Source organism: Cryptotermes secundus, unplaced genomic scaffold (genome assembly GCF_002891405.2).
Source record: "Cryptotermes secundus unplaced genomic scaffold, Csec_1.0 scaffold92, whole genome shotgun sequence".
NCBI lineage: Eukaryota > Metazoa > Arthropoda > Insecta > Blattodea > Kalotermitidae > Cryptotermes > Cryptotermes secundus.
In genome coordinates this window covers 1,015,401-1,025,916 of record NW_019728498.1, presented here as the reverse complement: position 1 = coordinate 1,025,916, position 10,516 = coordinate 1,015,401, and the positions used below count along the sequence as shown (strand labels likewise).

Genomic DNA, 10,516 nt, shown 5'->3' with positions numbered 1-10,516 from the left:
TTCTATTAAAAGTAACAGGAATATAGTAGATGTAAAAACACATGATAGCGATATTAGCGCCACTTAGCATCTGACAGATCAAGAGCTACGAAATATGCGATTAGCGTTATGGTTATTTTCATGTACAGTGCAAGGCAACATGACAGCACCGTAAACTGTACATGCTGCTTTCGGTTTGGCAACTAAGTAAATAAACCACTGTAGGTATTCATGTGCCGTTCTTTGTGGAAATGATACATATATATTCTGTATAAAACATTGTTTTAACGCCGACAATTAAAAATTTGGCGGAAGTACGAAACTTTGAATTTATATATGACAAATTTAACTACGTACATTATAATAAGTGCTAGTGAAAATTTATTTTCAGAAATAGATTGATAAATTATATAATTTTTAGTTTAAATTTGTTTATAGCCTCTTCAAGCAGGCCTGAAAAATCTGAGTGAAATTAGGTGCCAAAAATTATTCATATAAAATGTTTTTACACCTTTAAACAAAAGCGTTTCATATACATATCATTTGCTGTAATATCTTAAAACTCTTAATTTTTCTTACAGTTTATATTTATGATTTGTAAGATTCTTAGGATGAAACACAGGATTATTTCCCTAATCGATAATAACTGGTCGGTCTTTGCTTCACATGAGGCACGAATTGAATATATATTTTTTGTACTATAAGTTCATGTTTAAAAAGGGGGAAAAAACCTGTGTAAATATTAGAGAGATTGGAGACCTCTGAATGCAGGAATGCAAAAGCGTCTCAGTTGACAGTTCAGAAAGCAGCTACTGCCGAGGTTAGAACTTATAAGCATCATTCTTCGCATCACTGGAGCCTAGAACGCAACCATCCGCAACAGTAACTCGACAGAACCATAATTTTCTGGACAAAGGCAAGGAGGTTAGTTTGCCGTGGCATAGAGATATTTGCAATTAAGGAGCCAAAATATGAGAACAAGATGTCACCATACTCCTCGTACAGAGGTTGCTTTGGGAGTTTGTTTCCTAAACATAAGGACAAGATCTAACGAACCTCAGACCTTAATCATTAGGGATGCAGATATCAGAGGGCGAGCTCCCTCTCAGATATTCATTACCGGCGAATGCGATGTTTCATCTAAATTTCGATACAGAAAACCGTGAATGATTACTGTTGATATCGACTAAGAGTGCAAATAGAATATAATAGAATAATCATAATATAATCGCAAATATGGCCGCATTAAATATAAAGTAACATTTATGAGCCCATATTAAGCGTCATATCATTATTTTAATATCTTTAGAAGACGAATCAGTTCTGAATATAAGTAATAAATAAATTTCTTGGAGATGAAGCCTTGAGATGCTAATTATCATTCAGCTGTTCAGAAAATTCACTGATTGTTATGAATTCCGAGATTTTTGTACCACGTTCATTACGATTTGTCAGGTTACGTAACAATCAAAATATTATATAGTTTTTGTGAGGGTAAGCTATAGACCTACATGCTGCCCGTAATAGATATGGTCACCAGCCAGTTTGCGAAATCTTCAATTATAATTTGTAAAATAACACTTAAACAAGATGTGTAACTTCGGCGTACGGATTTATCATTGTCAGTATTAATCCTGAGGATGAATATAAGTCGAAATATTGGTATAGTTTCAACAAATGTCTCGAACAAACCCCGAAATCCGACTTTAAACATTACATACTGGCAAGATATCCCATGAAAAATTCTTAAATTTGAATCTTTTGATTTGTTTAGTAATAGATAAATTGTTCGATCGTTGTTTATTTGTACCTGGAAATTTAACTAATTTCAAGTATCTTATTTTACCTTAGCCTAATGAAATAAACTCCTTGCTGCAGCGTCTGAAACTTCATAATCATTGTTAAACACATAAGCCAACTGACACCATCCTGTGCGAGTTCAAGCCGGTTTATATATTATATATAATTATTTCTCTCTGAAGTATTTCATGTGTGCATTTTGGGGGGGGGGGCGTTTTACGACTGTCAGTATCTGGAGTCTGTAGCTTCTAAGTTACGATGATTGATGAATTAGAAGTGTTTGCAAGGAAGTGGTCTATTCTTATTTGAGATTCTCTCCTGGTGTTTCTCTGGACGAGCTGAGAGAAACGCAGAAATTCCCAGTCTTAATTGCCGTTGTCCCAGTCAAGATTTGAACCGAACACTTACCGAATACAAGCGTTACCGCTGTGGTAATTAGCTCGGCAAAATATTATCACGTGTTTATAGCTCCCAGACTAATAATAACAGGTTCTGGATTGGATGATTGGATTTATTTACGCCTTCTTTTACAATCTCTCTTTCAATCACACTCAATTACAGTAACTCACAATCAATCTTCAGTCGAACCCTTGTTCCTTGACCGCCGAGGACCTGCTCTTTCTCGTTCTCGTTCTAATACTGATTTCTGATTTACGACTGGATAACTTATATAGTCTCAAGACGGATCCATAAAAAACATCTCTTCCTCTATTGTTGTATTTACGGAGCGTTGCATAGCAACGGAAGTATTTGTTGTCGCAGAAATGTGTTTAGCGACCCGTTATTTAGCATTGGGTATGGCTCGGACCACACAGAAAACATTCTTGCAATACACTATTTTTGCGTGAGCGTACTTTGCGTTTCCTACAAATGGGTCTACATGTCACAATATCTTAAAATTATCTTCCTGCGCACTCGAAATTCTCCCAAATGTTCCTTCCACTAAATCCAAAATATTCGATAGTGTGTCATTTCTGGCTCACTTTCTACCATTCTTCATACAGCAACCATTTATTTACTGTTTGTTTTATAACTGCGCCAAATATCACTTTATTACGTTGACTGTACAGCGCTCCAGTGCCGAGACTGGCAACAGTGTGCAGTTGAAGTTCACGCCATTATGTCCTGCCATGAAGTCAGTTCAGGTAACAGAGAGACAGGTTCGGCCAGCCCCATCTTCACGCCAGCTTGTACGTTCACATGGTTCCGGAGCAGAGCGGACACTAACCCGACCCAGACTGCGGGGTTATTTATGAGAACGCTACCATCTAAAACAGACCGACCAGTTTCAAGTATTATAAAAATGGTAATTTGAGGCATATATTGAAATTGCGTGATGGCATTTTAATGAGCCAGCGCCTGTATCCATTTAGAATACCATTCTTCATGGCTATGAACTACGTTGTGTACGTCATGAATTACCATAATCCTCTACGCAATATGATTTGCGTCTGTAAATATCTTAAATGAGTCCTATGAGTAGCATTAAAAAGGTGAATTTACTGAGCTTCATGCAAATATTTTATGGAACGTAACATATGTATTTTATGGACCCCTACAACGTTTATACTAGAAATCTCTCAAGCGAATACTCAACAGATACGCTCAAAAATATATCTCAAACTTCATGTAATGTGGTCCTTAAATCGAAGTGAATGCAATTTATACATCCAAACACTATGATAATGTAAATGCTAGAGGGGCATATCGCTTTGCATCAAAATGTGAGAAAGGACATAGAAGATCAAAGGCCTACGTAAAAGTGTGTTTAGGTCCTTACGAGAAATTACCCTCTATCCTGAACCACTTCAACCTAGTACACATTTTCGTACCTTATATCTTTAAGTTACATTTTAATATTGTTTTTTCATTTATTACCTACACAATATAGTACCTCTCTTGAGGCTGGTATACCACAGCATTTACAAGAATTTTACATTTTCTAGAATACATATATACATGTACTGCTGATCATATGCTTCTTGAATTAAATATGTTAGGTGAAGGGTTTGAAGTATAAAAATCTTTATAACCTTAGATACTTTGTATCAATCCTTACTTCCCTCTTTTTCAGTTCCATACATCTACCTCTGCACTTTGTTCTCAATCATCCTTCTAATCATGATTTTCCCTTGGGATCAGTGACCAAGTTTAACACCCATATAAACAATTAGAAGAGTCTGTAATATAAAAGATACCGAAGCGAACTGTAGCGAGCACTTCCGAATATTTAAGTAACTAGCTATGCAGCAAGCAAAGAACAAATCCTGCTTAGAAAACTGAGTTTCTCAGCTAGTCAAGGAACTCCCCTCTTTTCAAGGAATCCAAATGTTCATTATCCAGAAGTGCTCACTTATAACCCTACCATAAGTGAGTTGAATTCAATTGACTTCCTCTAATATTATTTCTCTGTGGTCTACTTTTATATTATCCTTCCATCTAAGCCTAAATATTTTGAGCAGTCTCTTCCCTTCAGGTTTTACGAATAGAGTTTTGTATGCATGTTCCATCTCTCTTCTGTGCTGCACGCCACAGTGACTTCATGCTTCTGGTTATGTGTCTACTAGTAAAATGCAGTACGTGGCCGCACCATAGCGGCCCGGGTTCGAGCCCGGGTCTGATCAAGTGGGATTTGTGGTGGAAAAAGTGGCACTGGGGCGGGTTTTATCCGAATACTTCGGTTTCCTCTGCCAATCGTAATTCCACCAAATTCTCCATCATCATAATCAGCCGGGGGAGGTACAATAGACCAATCAGTGACCGACGTGCCGATTGGACCCAGCTGGACTCCACCCTCCATTATACGAATTTAAAAAAAAAAGAAAATGGTACAAATTATGAAGTTCCTCGTTATGAAGTTTTATCCAGTCTCCTGTTTCTTTGCCTCTCATACGTCCGAATAATATCTTCAGCAACCTGTATGTAGTCTAGATTTATACTTATCTTGATGCTTGCTTTCGTGCTTATTTTCAGAACTTAATCTTCGTTACTTAACACCTGAGCTGAGAACTTTACTGTTCACAGTTATTCCACGTAGAAGAAATATAAGAAGGAACAGACTTCACAGCAGAAACTAATGGCATCTTACATGAAACAAATGCAAAATATGAACCAAGTAAACACATTTTTTACTAATGCACCTTAGACACTGGTTGTTCAAATGTGTCTGCTCTTTAAAACCTATGTTTTATGGAAATTTCTAACAAAATTATTTCTTCTATTAGTTCCCCCAAATTATTTCATACTTTGTAACNCGCGATGGGAAGTCAGCGACTAACCGCTTGAGCTATGGCGCGTAGCGAAACACTAACTAATTCAACCCATAAAAGCTATCCATGTAACAGGCCACTGAGGCCTATATGGTTGTGAGATGATGAGAGTCCCACATTTTATAGACAGTTGGCTCACAGATGGCAGTAATGTTTTCAGCCTTACGCGCCGGCCACCCTTTATCCCCCAGGTAGATCCGTGGTACTCATTTCTGTTAGGGGCTGAGTTGACCCAAGGGCCATAGTGCGGCTGGAATGATCAGGTCAATTGAAAAAATTCACCTCATCGGGACTCGAACCCACGACCTTCTGGTTTGTAGCATAGTGCCTCAACCAATTACGCGATAGTGTAATTGGTTGATCGCCCTTTGGGTCTCTACAGCCCCAAAGGGCTGTAGAGCCATAGAGAAAGTGAACGGAGGTGAATGACAAATAAAAGTTAATATATGATAGATTCTTATTCGGGTGCAACACAAGGAATACTGGCAGTTGTATTTTCCCATCTTTAGGATTCAGAGACTAAAGAACAGAGATTAACCCGAAGTCAGATCAGCATATTGGACTAACATTTAAAAAATATATTCTAAAACACAAAAACTTTCAAACGAGAGCTTTCAGAACTTCTAATTTCATGTCAAATAACGGTACAAATAGGGAGACAACCGAGATTCCATTGTAACCGCAAGCTGATTTCAGAAGACACAAAACGTTTAACAATCTCAAATGTTTGACTCGTTTGTAAGTCACAGAACTAGGCAAATCAGATTATTTCCCGACTCAAAATTACTTATATATCTTTGTTCGAACATTTCCCCACGTATTAACATTGTTTATCCTTACATTATTTTAACACACATCTCAAAATATCAATAATATCCCTGAAGATGAAGCATTCAAATAACAAATAATTCCACGGAGTAGCGTCCTTTTCAGGAGATAATGGTTCTTCACCCATTATTATCCCTGCTTTAATGAAACCAAAATATTCGTTACCGTGTTTGCAAAAGCCCACCCTCGGTCCCTATTCTGAATCGCATGAATCCAGCCCATATCGTCACCCCCATTTCTCTGATATTCTTTTTCAAATTTCATCCACATCGATGTCTCACAAATGGCCCCTTCTCTTCAGGTATTGCGACAAAATTTTAGTATGCATATCGCGTTTCCTCTGTGCTGCTATCCCTTCATTTTCCTTGATTTGATCGCCCTAATAATATTTGGTGTAACTTTTCATTATGCCTTTCTCTGCGGCCGCCTGTTTCTTTTGCTCTCTTCGCTCCAAATATTCTCCTCAATATCCCATTTTCAGGAACTTCCATTCTAAGCATTCCTATACGGTACGGTACCGGAGCTTGCAGCCATAGATAATATTGATGGTTACTCGAACTGGGGCGGAAATGTGATATATGTTACAGGAAGTAATATCTACCCAAAATACACGACTATATACGTTCTTTAGAGAAAGAAGTGTAATAAAGTGTAGAGAGTAATATGATTATAGCGTGATCCTAGAAAAGAGGAAGAAGAGTAGTGGAAAAGAGAGAATATGGAATTGCTTATCCAAATTATTAAAATAACTGGACCGAAAATAAAATATCAGTCTTCCTTATGATATTGCTGTAGTGTGTAGACTTGTTCGCTATTCTGTTTACTGAGAGAGACAAGTAAATTCTGAAAATTACTGAAAGAGCTATATGAAATAGAGTAATCTCTGATTACGGATATTAAAACTTATAAATAATTGTATACTCCATGTTTATGTATATGTTGAATATACTTACTTACTTATGCAGCCGAGCCCTTCTTGAAGAGAAGCCAAATTTGCAGCTACTCAGGAATTTCTCAGCATTTTATGGAACCCGAAGGTCCATTACCATGTTCACAAGAGCCCTCAACTGGTCCATATCCTGAGCCAGATCAATCCTATCTCCATAAGATCCATTTTAATATTGCCCACTCACCTACCCCTTGGTCTTCCTAGTGGTCTATTTCCTTCTGCCTTTCCCATCAATATCGTATATGCATTCCTTTTGTCCCCAATTCTTGCTACATGGCCTGCCTACCTCATTCTCCTTGACTTCATCATTCTAATTATATGTACTTGGACAAGAGTACAAGTTATGAAGCTCCTCATTATGCAGTTTTCTCTCATTGTACTCGCATTTTTTTCTCCAATATCTGACGAAAGCAAAATATCTGATCTATAGTTGATCTGTTAAGTCGAAACCCACATTGATGATCCCCAATAATTTAATCTATGTATGGACTTAACCTTCAAACAAGAATATTGGATAAAATTTTGTATGAAGTTTATAGCAGTGATTATCTCCCTATAATTACTACAAGCAATTTTATCACCCTTCTTGTGAACTGGTACAATAATAGATTCCGTCCACTGATCAGTCAATTTTTCCATATGCCAAATTGAAGTATGTTGAATATAAGTGCAATTATTTTTGTGATGCGTATCCAAAATTTTCTTCAACTTCATTATGGGCACCAGATAAATAAATTTAATTTACGAAGTTAAACTTCTTTCTTTAAGATGCTAAGAAATTGGCACTTGTGCACGCAAGAGAAAAAATGAAAACGTAAAATTGTCTCCTTCATTAAGTAATTAAACACTACCCTATGAAGACGTATGAGGGAGATGATGTATAGATCCACGTATTGTGGACCCCGGTCCTTGTTGGAGTTGAATGGTCAGCTTCACGCCCAAACCGCTTTACTCCCGGGGAAAGGGCCCCCGGTATCCATTGGAAAGGAGGCTGGGTGAGCCCAAACCGGTCTAAAAGACGTGGAGAAGGGAAAAATCTTGCATCTACCAGGACTTGAACTCCGACCCCTCAGCCGTCCAGCTCGTAGCCAGTCGCAGTACCGACTGCCCTATCCCGGCTCTGAGATGATGTAGCATACAAAAATATGAATTTCCTGTTAAGATGTAAAGGGCTACTGGAATTAATGGACTTGCTTGAATTAGATGTTTTAATTTTGGAACTGTTTAACTATGATATTATAAAGGAACAGACAGTAGGACAGAAAGCCAGAAAACTGCCCACAGGAGCTGACTGATATGCATTCTAGTGGCAGAAATTAAGCTTGTATGAAACCAATAGTTATCAACAAGGGTGTTTAGAAACGCTTTCCATATGTTGTCAAAGTATCTCTCTAAACTCTATAGAGGTTACAGCGCAAAATATCCCCCGTCCTCGTGCTCTGCTGTGATTTACAACCAAGTATCGCAACTGATTCCATGAAAATCGTCTCCAGTCCAAAATGCGGTCCAGCATTGAATAAGTCCTGTAACTGAAGCTGCCATGGCAATGAATTGTTTCCAAGATAACAAAAACATTCCCACATACGGGCCCACCTATGGGGACTGCTCGGAAATGTCTCACATACATACCTTCCTGCCCATTGCCCAAGGGGATTGCTTCACCCCCCTCCCGACGCCAGATAATACTGGGCTGGGGCGAGCCCGTCGCGGCGCAGCGGAGCGTCACGTTGGTTCCCTCTCGCACCACCATATCCGTGCTGGTCGGGTAGTCCAGGATGTCCGGTGGAACTGGAATCAGAAATAGAATTTAGACACGAGTCCCTCTGCCTACAACAGGTATACATATGATAATACAGAACAATAGTAGAACTAATTCAGATTTCACTAGGTAGTGGTAGGATTCTGGTATATTTCCTAAATATGTGTAACAGGGAGAACAAGTTTGAGTTTGTCTAAGGTAAAAGAATTTACACTTTAAAATCAATCGTATACATATATATTCGTTACAAAATTAAGTGAGAACTTTAGAAATAAGTTACGAACATATAAACTGATAGAAAAGTACAAAACGAAATTAAGGTATTTTAGCACAAATTATGATCATGTTACTGCAAAGAATAATTTGAAAAACATAATACGAGCCAAACTATGGCAAGGCCATGGAACGAGAATTTGGAAATATTTTAAGCATTTCATGAATTTAATTCTTATGCAGAGGTTATTCAGTATCGAATGATACGCCAAAGGCGTTGGAGTCTTCTGTTCTCCAGGGGTTGAGCGGCGAGTTCATTTATCAGATGGTTGTCGTGGTCTACGATACGATCTCTATATTTGGTGGCTTTTTTGTTGATGACTTCATTTATGAAGGCTATTCCGAGATCTGCATGAAGGGTTTGATTGGATACGAACCATGGGGCCTTTGTTATTGAGCGTAGCATTTTTGACTGGAACGTTTGTAATACTTTCGTATTGACAACTCACTCAAATGAATGCTTCTCCTACTGAACTCTTTCAAGTTCTGACAAAAGTTAACTCAAACGAAGTCAAAGTTAAAGTCATATTGCGACTGACAGTCAGTCAGTCAGTAAGACTTGGTGTCGAGCCCCGTCTGGGCTCATGACCAAATATTTATTACCGTTTAACAATTACGGTCTTGATTTTGTGGGGCACCGTCTCTGACGAGAGGACGTGTCTGTCTTTTGTATATGATGCTGGTCTTTCCAGCGCAGTATTTCTCGGGTCTGAGTCCCTTTGGACTCGCGACCATATTTTCCTCTCTCAGATCTGAGACTTCTCTTGTCGTCGCCTCTTACGATTCGCAGGCTCACGGTGGAGGTACTCGACCTTGCCTCCGTTAAAAGACCTTCTTTGTTTCTTTATAACCCCTCTGCACGGACCACGCAAAAAACACAGCCTCTATTATAGAGAAGGCTTCTTTACTGATCCATTGCCTAGCAATGTACGTCCTAATATTGCTCTCGTTGGTTTCCTCGGGAATGTGTTTATCGAAACGTCGATTAGCAATGAGGACTATACGACATAATGTGTATATATATGTGTGTGTGTAATTTGTACGTTGTTTCTGAACACAAAAATATCTCTCTTAAACTGGAAACAACTAGAAAGTCAGAATCTAGAAGAGTTGAAACTTTGATTTGGCACATTTGAAAAACAGAAGATCACAAAAATTACGAAGTCATGGAATACGTATGTAAGCTAGGTAGCATTCCGTGTGAAATTGGATATGACTGGTCATTCAGGACAACAACGGACTCGTCTTCTTTCAGTTGCCAGTGACCCGGCAGACGAAACTATCTCATAGTCCAGCTTATATACCGATTCCCATATACGTGGTTCAGACCGATTTACACTATCGAAATCTCCTGCTTTAAGATCTACTTTAATATTTCAATATTATCTAATGTCCTGCCTCCGAAGATGTCAGTTCCTGTTGGGTTTAACAATGTGTTTCCTGTTCCCTCAATCATGCTAGTATTCAGGTTAATTCACCGCCCTCTATTTAGTCACGCTAACAACGTGTGTTCTGAATGTAGTCACAACATTTGTAAATCTTTCCTTCGTGTGCTGGAAAGTTCAGACACTACGACAGGACAAATTTACAAAGATTCCTTCTATTTGTCCCCAAAGGGGTCTTAGTGTGACCAGGATCCTAATTTTCATGTTAATTAAT

At 38.4% G+C, this 10,516-nt stretch overlaps 1 protein-coding gene across 4 annotated transcripts in view; it reads right to left on the bottom strand.

Annotated features, from left to right (window-relative positions):
* Nucleotides 1-10,516, bottom strand: part of LOC111865147 (opioid-binding protein/cell adhesion molecule homolog) — a 309,054-nt gene that overhangs the window by 33,661 nt on the left and 264,877 nt on the right. For all 4 annotated transcript variants that reach the window (XM_023852917.2, XM_023852915.2, XM_023852918.2 and 1 more), the window contains exon 4: nucleotides 8,455-8,613. In XM_023852917.2, coding sequence (XP_023708685.2) covers nucleotides 8,455-8,613 — 159 coding nt within the window. The remainder of the gene's footprint in view (nucleotides 1-8,454; nucleotides 8,614-10,516) is intronic.